Consider the following 15,440-nt stretch of genomic DNA (forward strand, 5'->3'; position numbering starts at 1 on the left):
ACACAACTTCACCACCCATGCCACCGAAATCGATGGTCAGCAGAACTAACTGGATCCTGTTCATCCAGATGGCTCTATTTGAACACCGAAACTGAGTCCAGAATCACACGAGTGATCCATCATGACGCTAATTTATCCATCCCAAATCCTTCAGGTTATCTTAGGAGGCAACCTGTACCTTGACGGACCGTTGAGTCTCGCTCAGCAATTCGGGAAAGGCGCACAGCTCTCCGACAGTTTAGATACTGACCAACGCCAGACAACCCCACAGCCTTTCGAGTTGGAAGAACCAAAGCTCGACACGTAATTAAGGTGAACAAAAAAAGATCATACAAGCGTTCCTGGATCCTGTCAACCATTCCACTTGTTCTACAAAAGTTTGGGAGGCCCCGAGGAGGATTTAGGGTAAACACGGTCGTTTACCAACAGCAGCAGTGCTGAAAGAGGGGTGTCTCCAAACAACATCTAGGTAGAAGAGTGAAAATCTCATTCTGGAAAATCTCATTCTGGAAACATCCCCCAGGGCTGTGGCTAAGCCATGTATCCGCAATACCCTTTCTTTCAGGAGTTCTAGTTCTGCAGGGTTCACAGGAGAGCTTCTGTAAAGTTTGGAAGGTAGGAGACGAGGTACTGGCAGAAGTAAAGCTGTGAGGACGGGGCGTGAGTCGTGCTTGGGTAGCTCAGTTGGTAGAGCACTTGGCCGCGAAATGCAAAGGTCCCGAGTTCGAGTCTCGGTCCGGCACACAGTTTTAATCTGCCAGAAACTTTCAACATCTAGGTACATCTCTCAGACGATGACAGAGCATTTTGCAATGACTATTGCCAATGACACCCAGGACCTGGCGTTTCGCCATTGCGTGCGACTGTCAAGAGGGTTCAGTTGGATTTCAGACCCCACAACTCTGCCTCTTACAGCGGCCCTTTCTTCATGTGGGAGCTGGAATCGGCAGACTCGCCATACTGCACCCAGTCACTACCAAATCCTATACTGCATGGATCGACATTTACCAGCAGTGTCAGAGGAAATCCTCCTTGAATGTTTGAATTTGATATGGCAGGCAGGTCATTTTCCCAACTCGTGGAGACGGGCAATTTTGAGATCTCTCCTTAAACCAAGAAAGGACAGCAAATGTCGCAGTAGTTACCGGAGCATCACCTTAACGAACTGTGTAGACAATATCCTGAAACGAATGATTAATGGTCGCTTGGCCTCTTTGTAAGGGACCAGACAACTTCTTAGCCGCTCACAGTGTGGATTCCGGAGATTTCTGTCCACTGCCGAGAACGTGACCCTACTAAGGGGGGCTATTCAGCAGGCTTTCTGATGTAAGCATCACTGTCTCGGTGTATTCTTTGATATCTGGTGACAAGCCGTCGAATCGTTTTGAGTAAGAGAGAGTTGTCACTCAGGGTAGTGTTTTTCCGTAGCTATAAACAGCATCATATATACGGTAAAGAGTCCTGTGCAGTGCTCCTTATTTGTGGACAATTTTTCTGTTTCCTGTCCTTCTTTAAGTGTTGCGACACCGACTCTTCAGCTGCAGCTTACAGTGCAGAGGTTAGAGGTGTGGGCTGAAAAGAGGGATTTCAGTTTTTTGCTGGTAAGTGAGTCTGTGTTCGATTTGATCGCTCTCGTCGTATTTTTAATTTATCTGACTTGCATATGAGGGATATAGTTCTACGTTTTAAAGAGTCAGTGAGATTTCTGGACCTGATTTTCGTCTCCGAATTGTCATGGTCACCACACCTAAGAGACATAAAAGCTATATCCACAAGGCACTGAATATTATAAAGTACACTACTGGCCATTAAAATTGCTAAACCACGAAGATGATGTGCTACAGACGCGAAATTTAACCCACAGGAAGAAGATGCTGTGATATGCAAATCATTAGCTTTTCAGAGCATTCACACAAGGTTGCCGCCGTGCTGACGTGCTGACATGAGAGAAGTTTCCAACCGATTTCTCATACACAAACAGCAGTTGACTGGCGGTTCCTGGTGAAACGTTGTTGTGATGCCTCGTGTAAGGAGGATAAATGCGTACCATCACGTTTCCGACTTTCATAAAGGTCGGATTGTAGCCTATCGCGGTTGCGGTTTATCGTGTCGCAACATTGCTGCTCGCGTTGGTTGAGATCCAATGACTGTTAGCAGGATATGGAATCGGTGGGTTCAGGAGGGTAATACGGAACGCCGTACTGGATCCCAATGGCCTCGTATCACTAGCAGTCGAGATGACAGGCATTTTATCCGCATCGTGCAGCCACGTCTCGATCCCTGAGTCAACAGATGTGGACGTTTGCAAGGCAACAACCATCTGTACGAACAGTTCGACGATGTTTGCAGCAGTATGGACTATCAGCTCCGAGACCATGGCTGCGATTACCCTTGGCGCTGCATCACAGACAGGAGCGCCTGCGATGGTGTACTCAACGACGAACCTGGGTGCACAAATGGCAAAACGTCATTTTCGGATGAATCCATATTCAGTATACAGCATCATGATGGTCGCATCCGTGTTTGGCGACATCGCGGTGAACGCACATTGGAAGCGTGTATTCGTCATCGCCATACTGGCGTATCACTCGGCTTGATGGTATGGTGTGCCATTGGTTACACGTCTCGGTCACCTCTTGTTCGCATTGACGGCATTTTGAACAGTGGACGTTACGTTTCAGATGTGTTACGACCCGTGGCTCAACCCTTCATTCGATCCCTGCGAAACGCTACAGTTCAGCAAGATAATGCACGACCGCATGTAGCAGGCCCTGTGCGGGCCTTTCTGGATACAGAAAATGTTCGACTGCTGCCCTGGATAGCACATTCTCCAGATCTCTCACCAATTGGAAACGTCTGGTCAATGGTGGCCGAGCAACTGGCTCGTCACAATACACCAGTCACTACTCCTGATGATACTGTAGGTCTTCTTACCTGAAGATACTTGATGCTGTCCACCATGAGGGGATTAGGCTGGACATGGATGCTTACAGGACTAGTCCTATACCCTGTCTGTGTGCTGAGGCTGGGGAACAGCCGCTCACCTTCAGGCGGCAGCTCCTTATTGTGCGCCAGGCTTGTAAGTTCCTCGTAGTTCCGACTCGACCTGCATACCACGCTATTACTCGCCCGCCACTGGAATACTTTATCTCCAGTCATCCACGAGCAACAGTGCCGTTTGGGACCCCGTCTGCAGTGTGCACTGGTATCATTTCGTGTGAAGTGAGTATAGCCCCAAATCCAGGGCTTTAACCACCTGCCACCAAGGTTACTGCAGAGGTCTAGAGCAATTTTAGATGTAGTGCACTACAGATGAGATCGCACTCCTGCATATGTTTTTAATACTTTATTTTATGACATATTAACTGAGCACCACAACTCTGCAGCTGTCTTTACCGATGACTTCAAACAGAAGGACTCCGTTTGTTGCTCTGTTGCTTCCCTTAATCGTATCCTCAAGCTCCAATCGCCCCGGGAATTTATTGTCTTAGGTATATGTTCTTAATGTGTTAACAGCGTGACTGGCCTAACCCTTTTTTTATGAGGGTTAGACCAGTTATTATGTTTTCACCCCAGGTGTAGAGCCTTTCACTAATTTTCCTTTGTTTTACGGCGTGTGATATGGAGTGATTGTGTGGATCGACCCGAGTGAGGTTGGAGTGAGTTAGTCAGTATGATAACGTTTACAGCCCTTTTATCCTCGTAAGTTCCTTTTAAAATTTGTGAGGACGCTGATAACCTCGACGTTTAGAACCTGTAAACCCATAAATCAACGAACATGATATAGGGCTGTAGTTCTGTTGCTTTCTTTATATTTGGATCTGATGTCCAATATTTTTAAATGTCTGAAAACTGTTCTCATCTCAAGGAGTTTGTGATGAATTGTGGTTACGAATTGAGGTGATTCGCTTGAATATGCCGCAGAGACCATTACGTTATAAAAGGTAAACATTTATGCAGAGCGACGTGTATAACCGGTTAACGCAAAGAATACTGGGTAATCGCAGCTTCTTTCGCAGGTTCTATGCCGGTCCCAAACTTATTGTTGTGGTGACAAGGCCAGAAGATGCCAAGAGGCTTCTGGTAGGAGTCAAGATGCGTGGCAGGGACGCTTACGCAGTTACTCCTCTGCTCCCTTTCACAGGAAACGGACTTATCACCAGTAAAGGAAACATCTGGAAGGAACACCGCAGACTCATTGAGCCAACGTTCCACTCTGAGGTAAGCATAAAGAACTTAACGGTGACTAAAGGCAGAGAAAGGTAATTTATGTACTATGGTAAGGAGGACAGTTATTGAGATACTATGCAACGAAAGTTTATTTTCTGAGTTGCGCACTGCACACACTGTCTAAATTGTTGCTTCGGTCAAACAAGCCAAAAATTGGGTCAAACATAACTTCGTCTTTTGAATGGAAAGATCACATACCAATAAAAGTATTTTTTGTCAATATTACAGTTGTTGAGTCAGATCTTTGTGGGTCACAGCTTTTACATATATAGAAAAAAAGAGTTCTTAATATTATTAATTATATTCATTCCAAAAAATTCTCCTTGCGCATATAAATAGGTGTAAGTATTCCTTAAGAGTGAGTGCCGATTTAAATTTTTGTAATAGTTTTTTATTGCTATGAATGATCATAAATAATAAAGCACATTATCATTCTAAATATTTCCGTCTTTATTAGAACTCTTCCATTTTAATTGCTTCCACTGTGCTTTAAATGCAATAAATAAATACATACTTCTTCAACCACACCCACAACAGTGGACGCAAGATTTATTTAACTGCGCCACTTATTTGACTTCCAAATAATTTAACGATCCCGCCTGCTAACAGCAGTATTCACCTTAAGAGCCCTGTCAGCGTCACAGCGTTATTTTTTTTAAGCATATCCAACCAGTGACTGCGGTATCTGTTTAAGGCTCTACAAACGTGACTGTGATGGGGTTTTCTATGTATCATTGCCCTAATTCTCATTTTACACACACTTTACGTTCATAAAAAAAATGGCTCTGAGGAGGAGGAGGAGATTAGTGTTTAACGTCCCGTCGACAACGAGGTCATTAGAGACGGAGCGCAAGCTCAGGTGAGGGAAGGATGGGGAAGGAAATCGGCCGTGCCCTCTCAAAGGAACCATCCCGGCATTTGCCTGAAACGATTTAGGGAAATCACGGAAAACCTAAATCAGGATGGCCGGAGACGGGATTGAACCGTCGTCCTCCCGAATGCGAGTCCAGTGTGCTAACCACTGCGCCACCTCGCTCGGTTGGCTCTGAGCACTATGGAACCTAACTGCTGTGGTTATCAGTCCCCTAGAACTTCGAACTACTTAAACCTAACTAACCTAAGGACAACACACACATCCATGCCCGAGTCAGGACTCGAACCTGCGACCGTAGAGGTCGCGCGGTTCCAAGACTGTAGGCTTAGAACCGCTCGGCCACTCCGGCCGGCCCTTACGTTCATAATCATAATATATAATAACTTCAATTATTTCTTCATCTGAAGGACAATCACCCTCGTACTTTCGATACCACTGTTGTTACTTGCCCACTCTACAGTTTCCTAACATTTTCTCTTAATCTCAGTACAGAATAAAATTAGCTGTATGGAAAACATACACCACTTCTTTTCTTCCAGATACTATCTGATAAATCTGTACTCATTATGAAGTGCCTATACTGCTGATCTAACCAGTAAATATCTTCATCTTACATCGCGATACCATATTACGAGAATGGGAATAAATCTTCTGTTCTGAATATATAATTCCATTACATAAGACACTTTTTTATTAATTATGTATTATCATTTATCACTCCTCCATTGTGTAATTCATTTCAGACGGTGGTAGTGGAAATAAAGCTTCCACTACATGAATTTAAGTGTGCTAATGTAATTTCATTTAGATTGTCTTTAGACATAATAGACGGTTTACTCTTAAGGCAACAAGCTTCTTACAAAATGCAAAGATCATCTTTCATGCCAATCCAGCTTTTCTCGTATTTACCGTTAATATTTAATTACTTTGCTGTTCCAACATTTCGAAAGTTTCATGCCACTTTGATTTACTAAACAGTTCCACAATAGAGGCGACATTCTCCTTTATTATACACATTCATCAAAGCAACGACGAATTTATCATACTGCTTTTCAAAATTTGTCTGCAAGAATTTTCCTTAAAATGATGCTTTATCACTGTTGTCCTAGACCAACGATCCAGTTATAACAACTACGTTTGTACTGTAGCAGTTAAAACACAGTTAAAGACTAACAAAATTTCGTGGAATGCGTATATTTAATTTCTTTCGAAATCATTCACCTTCTTTGAACAGTAAATAAATAACTGAACAGCTAAAGCTACATTACCTTAGAGAAATTAATAATAGTTTGAAACTTAGATGCATGTTTGTCCGCCCCTATAAATGAGTGGTCAGCGGGGCGGTTTGTCACGTCAAGGGGCCTAGGTTCGATTCCCGGCTGGGACCGAGATTTTTTCCGCTCGGGGACAGGGTGTTGTGTTGTCCTCATTGTCATTTCATCATAATCAGTAGAAGGCAACGGGAAGAGACCACTGCAATCACTTCCCTAGAAGCTCATGCTTCTCTGACGGGGCTTCCCCCATGACAAGACCTGCCGTAAGGTAGAACACAAAGCACAAAGTTTTCTTTACAGGCATGTCTGACGATCCACAGCCATACGAAACACTTCGAAATTAATTCGCTGCCTGCGAATTCCTTGATATCCGCTGTATTAGGTATCGGACCGTGCACAAAAGCGCACGGTATCAATTCGTTCCACACATCCGCGTGCGAAACTGAGATTTTCAGGGGTAATATGTTGATCACAGACCCAAGGGATCAAGTGTTTTGGTCAGTCCTTAACCTTGTGACCGTTTTTGTATCCATCAGAAGATCGAGAATACTGTAGCGATCCTACAATACAGGAAAACTAAACAAATCGGTTGGTGCTTTTGCATTACGTATGGTACAGGATAAGTTCAAATGGCTCTGAGCACTATGGGACTTAACATCTATGGTCATCAGTCCCCTAGAACTTAGAACTACGTAAACCTAAATAACCTAAGGACAGCACACAACACCCAGTCATCCACGGGATAGGTTTAGGCGCTTATGTATCAGTTATCCATGAGGGGGTCCTGGGAAAACCCCGAAAAACCCTGATTTTTGGTTACTATAAATACCAATTGTGGTGATGATCATTCTATAATGTCTATTCAAGACAAACGATCAAAATTTTTACTATATGTCCTTAAAATGATGCTTTCGGGGAACTTCGAAACCTTTGTCGGTATCACTATCCGTTACCGAGATCCAGAGGTTCAAAGAAAACCGCAAAAGTTGGTTTCTAGCTGCTTTTGTACCATGGGCTGCACTTATCTAAATAAATAAACACAGCAAATGCCTCAAATTTAATTTTACTACCTTCAGAAATTTAACTCGAAACTCCATTTTCCCGTTTTTGAAAATCTTTGTCCATTATCAAGATAAACGCAAAAAACGTGATTTCTTTTAATTCCTAAAGTACCATCTGTGGGAAGACCACTTCTACATATTCATGCGAAATCGTCAAAATTTTTGCCATACATTCTTAAGATGATGTTCTCGGGGAACTTCGGTTTTTTTTAAAAATAATTATTCATTACTATCATTATCCCTTATCGAGAAAGAGTGGTTGAAAATTAGAGTACTTGTGCACGCAAAATGTGCACGTACTTTTCTGGATGAGAAGTAAATGCTGTTTTCGCTGATGTAGTGAACACATGGCAAGGTTCTGGGGTGACCGCAAGGGTTCTGAGGCCACCTAGCTATGTTTTTAATTGCCATTTTTTGCTAATAAATCTATGTGGCGCTCTTTGTAACGGACACTTCACGTCTATCCAGGCTGTATTAACCTGGAAATTAATCTATGATGCCACCTGACGGCGTAATCAAGTCCAAAAATTATTTGGTCATACAAAGTTTTTCGTACTTACAAATCAAACACCGCATTTTTTTGTATACTGTAGGTGTAGCCTAAAACTGTTGTCCATTTTTATGTAAAGTATAAGGTGAGCTTGCGTTCGATGGGAGATGATTTTGTGTTAATCTTGTATTATTATTTGAGTCAAAGCATGCAAATGTGTCGAAGCTGTCAAAACCTGACAGACCTACGGAATTAGTTTTATATAAGCATTACACCATGCTGTGTCAGGTAACAGAAAGGGAGCAGCGAAAAATACTCCTGTCGGAGCAATAAAAGAATTGTTCCTGTTTAAAATACTCTGACAGAAAACTGAAAAACCAACTGCCTCTATTTTCATTCCGCCTTCCTCAACAACAGTTTCCGTTTGCGAACATATTCACGCTTTTTTGTGTTGAAAGAGAGTAGCAGACATCAACGGTGGAAGACAGAGGAGATAGTGCCAATGGGAGAGGAAGAGAGAGGACACAGTGATGATAGGAGACAGAAAGTGGCAGTGCAAGAGAGATTAATGGAGACAGTAGTATGGGAGCAAAAGAGATAAGAGACAGCAGAAACGAAAAAAAAGAGCTGAATGGAGACAATACCTATGCCTTTGGTGTCTCGATCCCCACTCCAGATCGGCGAATTTTACCACAAAAAAATTTGTCCACTTTCCTGCATCTGCCATACCCACGTGTTAATGTTTCCCGGTCTAGGGGTCAAAAACGCCGAGCAAACCATCCCCAAGGACATATTGGCGAGGAGGCAATGATGGTTGAAGAGAAAGACAGCAGCCAACAAGCGAAAAAGAGATAGTGGCAACGGGCTCCATTCAGCAGCTTCATATCGTATATGACCAACAATGATTGTAATTCTGTTAACAAGTGTTTAAAATTTAGAAAATATTCCCTCAAGCCATTTAGAAAATACACCTGGATTTGTATTGCCCACCGGATCGTAGATGATCAGTCTACGTGACGCTGTTTCTCACTATCCCTTTATTAACCACAGGTCTAACTTTTTTTAAATACTTTAGGACCTAATTCGTTTACTGACATCATTGATAACGTTCCCCTATGTAATCTAGTATAATGAAATGTTGAACACGCACCAGTCGTCATCGAAACATAACTATAGTCTCCTTCTTAAGGTGTTTCAGAATTTAAAACAATCCATGAAACCACTAACCCTCTAAAGCTCTGCGATAATAAAAAAACAAATGATTCTTACTTGTGACCTAAATTCTGGTGCTTACGTACTACTGTTTCACTTCCAGGTGCCCAATCTTTAAGGTTTCGTTGACAGTTGTTTGCCATCTGTTGCCTCATAGCATCCTGGATTTTCTTTACTATTTGACTGTTTTCTCTGAACATTTAACAGATTCATTTCTACATGAGCTCTTAAATTTTTGAATTTCCTAAAGCAGATTTCAGTTCCTTATTAACACGACAAGAATATTGAATAACCAACGAAAGGATAACGTTCTATGAGTCGGAGCGTTGAATGTCAGAAGATTGAAAGTGGTAGAGTAGCTAAGAGAACCCGGAAAGGGAAATACTGAGGCACAGTCTAGATACAGTGGGAGTCAGTAAAGTGAAATGGAAAGAACGGAAGGATTTCTAGATGAATATAGGGTAATGTCGTCAGCAGCAGAAAAGAGTATAACGGAAGAAGGATTCTTATTAATAGGTAGATATGGCAGAGGTTGAGGTACTGTGAACAGTTCAGTGATAGGGCTGTTCTCATCTCAATCGTCAACAAACCAACAGCGACAATAGTTCAGGTATATTTGTCGGTCGCAAGCAGACATAGAAAGTATATGATAATATTGAACAGGTGTTCAGTACTTCAAGGGAGATGAAACTCAAATAGTAATGGTGGACTGGAAAAAGGTTGTATGGTAGGGAGTAGAAGAGAGGGTTACAGGAGGATATGGAATTGGTGACAGGAATGAAAAAGGCGAAAGACTAGTTGAGTTCAGCAAATAATTTCAGCTTGTAATAGCGAATACTCCGTTCAAGAATCGCAAGAGGAGGAGGTGTACTTGGAAAAAGCTGGGAGATACGGGAGGATTTAATTGATTACTTCATGGACAGACAGAGATTCCGAAATCACATACTGCTTTGTAAGGTGTACCTAGGAACAGATATACAGTCAGATCACAATTTAGTAACGATAAAGAGTAGGCTGAAATTCAAGAGACTAGCCAGGAAGAATCAATGCGCAAAAAAGTGGGTTATGGGTATGGTAAGATGAGAAGGAATACTCCAGAAGTTCTCTGAGGCTATAGCTACTGTTCCGCAGGCATTTTAGTTGAAGACGAATGGACATCTCAGAAAAGAGCAATCACGGGAGTTGAAAAAATAAGACCTAAATACAAAGAAGGTAACTACGAAGAAACCATGGTAACAGAAGAAATAGATCAGTTTATCGACGAAGGAAACAAGTACAAAAACGTTCAGGTAATTACAGGAGTACAGAAGTATAAGTCATTTATGAATAAAATACACTACTGGTCATTAAAACAGCTAAACCAAGAAGAAATGCACATGATAAACGGGTATTCATTGGACAACTATATTATACTAGAACTAACATGTGATTACATTTTCACGCAATTTGGGTGCATAGACCCTGAGAAATCGATACCCAGAACAACCACCTCTGGCCGTAATAACGGCCTTGATACGTCTGGGCATTGGGTCAAACAGAACTTGGATGGCGTGTACGGGTACAGTTGCCCATGCAGCTTCAACACGATACAACAGTTCATCAAGAGTAGTGACTGGCGTATTGTGACGAGCCAGTTGCTCGGCCACCATTGACCAGACGTTTTCAGTTGGCCAGAGATCTGGAGATTATGCTGTCCAGGGCAGCTGTCGAACATTTTCTGTATCCAGAAAGGCCCGTGCAGGACCTGCAACATGCGGTCGTGCATTATCCTGCTGAAATGTAGGGTTTCGCAGCGATCGAATGAAGGGTAGAGCTAGGGGTCGTAACACATCTGAAATGTAACGTCCACTGTCCAAATTGCCGTCAATGCGAACAAGAGGTGACCGAGACGTGTAACCAATGGCCCCCATACAATTACGCCGGGTAATACGCCAGTATGGCGATGACGAATACACGCTTCCAATGTGCGTTCACCGCGATGTCGCCAATCACGGATGCGACCATCATGATGCTGTAAAAAGAACCTGGATTCATCCGAAAAAATGACGTTTTGCCATTCGTGCACCCAGGTTCGTCGTTGAGTACTCAATCGCAGGCGCTCCTGTCTGTGATGCATCGTCAAGGGTAACCGCGGCCATGGTCTCCGAGCTGATAGTCCATGCTGCTGCAAACGTCGTCGAACTGTTCGTGCAGCTGGTTGTTGTCTTGCAAACGTCCCCATCTGTTGACTCATTGATCGAGACGTGGCTGCACGATCCGTTGCAGCCACACACATCCATGCCCGAGGCAGTATTCGAACCTGCGACCGTAGCGGTCGCTCGGATCCAGACTGAAGCGCCTACAACTGCTCGGCCACACCGGCCGGAGGGAAAAGACAGGGGATCGAATAATCAAATACGGTGGAAGGGGTAGATAATATTCCATCATAAGTTCTAAAATCATTTGGGGAAGTAGCAACAGAACGACTATTAACGTTGCAATGACTAGAGCTATACCATCAAACTTCCGGAAAAAAACATCATCCACATAATTCTAAAGACTGCAAGAGCCAAGAAGTGTGTGAATTAATACAATATTATCTTAACAGCTGACAAGAATAATATATAGAATAACCGAATAAACATTGAGGATATATTAGATGACAATCGGTTTGACTTTAGGAAAGATAATGGCAGCCGAGAGGCAAAAGGAGGATAAGGTATAGAGAAAGACTGGAAATATACAATATGTACAATAAGGGTGGAAGAGCAAGAACGAGGTGCTCGGATTAAAAAGGGTGAAGGGAGGGATATAGTCTTTCACCCCTTCTGTTCAGTCGAAGAAGCAATGACGGAAATAAAAGAAAGTTTCAAGATTGGGATTAAAATTCAAGGTGAAAGGGTATGAACGAGAAGATTCGTTGACGATATTGTTATCCTCAGTGAAGGTAAAGAAGAATTACATCTGTTGAATGGAATGAACAGTCTAATAGATACAGAATATGGGTTGAGAGTAAACCGAAGGAAGGCGAAAGTAATGAGAAGTAACAGCAATGACAGCAACGAGAAGCTTAACATCAGAAGTGGAAATCAAGAAGCTGACAAAGTTAAGGAATTATGCTATATAGGAGACAAAATAAGCCAGAGTGAACTGAGCAAAGAGAATATAAAAAGCTGAATAGCAGTAGCAAAAATGGCATTTGTGGTCGGGAGCAGTCTGCTAGTATCAAACATAGGTCTCAATCTGAGGATAAAAAATCTGAGAACGTACGTTTGGAGCACAGCACTATATTATACTGAAACATGGACAGTGGGAATACCGGAAAAGAAGAGAATCGAAGCATTTTAGACGTGGTGCTACAGACGAATATTGAAAATCCGGCGGTCTGATAAGGATTGGGGAGGTTGTGCGGAGAAACGGTGAGGAATGGAATATATAGAAAACAGTGACAAGAAGAACGGACACCGATTATATAACGTCTGTTAAGACATCAGGGATTAATTTCTGTGGTACTAGAGGGAGCTGTAGAGGGTAAAAACTGTAGAGGAAGACAGTGAAAATAGTAAGGATGTAGGCTGCAAACGTTTACGTTGTAGAGAAGCTGCTGTGCCGATGAGCTACTAACGCTCTTGTCCGCTGCCGATAAACACCCGCTATGTGCAGACTGCTTCAGCGGCCACCATAAAGCACCTTGTTAAGAGGGATCCGCTGCTCGCTGCCGCCGCGAGTGAAGCGTGTCGGCGACCCTCTCACTCCTGATAAGTTCTGGATATAGCACGAACACGCTCATACTGCCATAGGATGCGAGGGAGCTAATCTGCTCGTCACCCGCTTTACGAGCATAGCAGTTGAATGGCCATGAAGACTGCGCTGTCGAGCCTTAGACCTCAGTCTAAACACCCAGCATCGAGGCGCCCATCCCAAAATCGCCAAATGCCACAGCGTTAGTCGCCCAGAGATGAGTTGAGAAGCACGTAGAAACTGAAACGTTGTGCCACCGATCATATACTCGCCTCCATTTCTTTTTCATTACCACAAATAGAAATCACAGAAAGATTTATCACACATAGAAGTGCTTACCAGGGAGGGTGGTGGGAACGGGGTTTAGAACACAACAAAGACTTGGCTCAGTCATCAGTCTCCTGACTGGTTTGATGCGGCACGCCACGAATTCCTCTCCTGTGCCACCCTCTACATCTCAGAGTAGAACTTGCAATCTCCGTCCTTAATTATTTGCTGGATGTGTTACAATCTCTTATCTTCCTCTACAGTGTTCACCCCCTACTGCTCCCTCTAATACATTATAAGTTACTCCCTGATGTCTTAAAAATGTCCTGCCATCCTGACCCATCTGCTTGTCAGTATTTTCCATGTACTGCTTTCCTCGCCGATACTGCGGTCAACCTCCTCATTCCTTGTCTTATGAGACCAAATGATTTTCATCATTCTTCTGCAGCACCACGTCTGAAATGCTTCGATTCTCTTCTTTTGTCAGCCGGGGTGGCCGAGCGGTTCTAGGCGCTACAGTCCGGAACCGCGCGATAGGTACGGTCGCAGGTTCGAATCCTGCCTCGGGCATAGATGTGTGTGTAATGTCCATAGGTTAGTTAGGTTTTAGTAGTTCTAAGTTCTAGGGGACTGATGACCTTAGAAGTTAAGTGCCATAGTGCTCAGAGCCATCTGAACCAATCTCTTCTTTTCCGGTTTCCACACAGTCCATGTTTCAGTACCATATAGTGTTGTACTCTAAACAACATTCTCAGACTTTTTCCCTCAAACTGAGACCTATGTTTCATACTAGCAGACTAGTCCCGACCACAAATGCCATTTTTGCAACTGCTGTTCAACTTTTTATATCCCCTTTGTTCATTTCAGCCTGGGTTATTTTTGTGTCTAGAGGCCAGAATTCCTCAACTTTGTCAGCTTCTTGATTACTAGTTCTGATGTTAAGCTTCTCTCTGTTGTCGTTGCTGCTACTTCTTATTACTTTCGTCTCTCCTTCGGTTTACTGTCAATCCACATTCTGTATCCATTAGATTGTTCATTCATTTCAACAGATGTAACTCTTCTTCACTTTCACTGATGATAAGAATATAATCAGTGAATCTTGTCGTTGATGTTCTGTAATCTGGAATTTTAATCCACTTCTTGAATCTTTCGTTTATTTCCGTCATTACTTCATCGTCTGAAGAGTAGGGGCGAAAGACTATATTCCTGTCTTACACCCTTTTTAGTCGGAGCACATCGTTTTTGCCTTTCACTATTATTATTCCTTTTTTGCTCTTTTACAGGTTGTGTATTACCGTCTTTCTCTATAGCTTATCTACATTTTTCACAGAATTTCGAACACCTTGCTCCATTTACCGATGTCCAACACCTTTTCCAGCTCTTCAAATCCAATGAGCGTGTACTGATTTTTCTTCAGTGTTGTTTCCATTATCTACCGTAACGACAGAACTGCGTCTCTGCTGCTGTATTTACCTTTCCTAAAGCCAAACTGATCGTCATCTACGTAGTGGTCAGTTTCCTTTTCCATTGTTCTATATATTATTTTTGTCCGTGACTTGGTTGCAGGAGCTGTTAAGGTGAATGTGTGATTAATTCCCGCAGTTGTCAGCTCTTGCAATCTTCATGGTTGCGTCGATGATGTTTTTCCGAAAGTCAGATGGTATATCGACAGAACCATGTGTTCTACACACCAACGCTAATAGCCATTTTGCTGTTACTTCCCCCAAGGTATTGGAAATTCTGATGGAATGTTACTATCCCTTCTGCCTTATTTGATCTTAAGTCTTCCAAAGCTCATTAAAATTCTGATTCTAATACTGGACCCCCATTTGTACTGTAGTGACTCCTGTTTCTTCTTCTGTCACGCCATCAGACAAGTCCTGCCTCTTATAGAGACCTTCGATGTATTCCTCTCACCTGTCAGTTCACTCTTGTGCATTTAACAGTGGAATTCCCATTGCGCTCTTAGTGTTACCTCCCTTGCTTGTGATATCATAGAAGGTTGTTTTTACTTTTCTATACGCTGCATCAGACATTCCGACAGTCAGTTCTTTTTCGATTTCTTCACATTTTTCATGCAGCCATTTCGCCCTAGCTTCCCTACTACGACTCGAGATTCTCCAAAAAATCTGTCGACTGCCAATATAATCGTGACGGGAAGGTCACCAGCATGGCCTTTTTCATATCGGGAGGTTGGCTGTAAAATTATTCATTTCTTCAACTCAGGTGAAACTATCCGCATCAGGGGCCTAATATTTAAGTACCTGGAATTTGCACAATGGATTATTAAGCTGAAATATTCACTGATATGC

At 42.8% G+C, this 15,440-nt stretch overlaps 1 protein-coding gene across 1 annotated transcript in view; it reads left to right on the forward strand.

The window, feature by feature from the left end:
- LOC124606151 (cytochrome P450 4C1-like) overlaps window positions 1-15,440 on the forward strand; it is a 179,288-nt gene that overhangs the window by 25,332 nt on the left and 138,516 nt on the right. The window contains exon 2 of the mRNA XM_047138115.1: window positions 4,020-4,221. Coding sequence (XP_046994071.1) covers window positions 4,020-4,221 — 202 coding nt within the window. The remainder of the gene's footprint in view (window positions 1-4,019; window positions 4,222-15,440) is intronic.

This window comes from Schistocerca americana, chromosome 3 (genome assembly GCF_021461395.2).
Source record: "Schistocerca americana isolate TAMUIC-IGC-003095 chromosome 3, iqSchAmer2.1, whole genome shotgun sequence".
NCBI classification, from domain to species: Eukaryota; Metazoa; Arthropoda; class Insecta; order Orthoptera; family Acrididae; genus Schistocerca; species Schistocerca americana.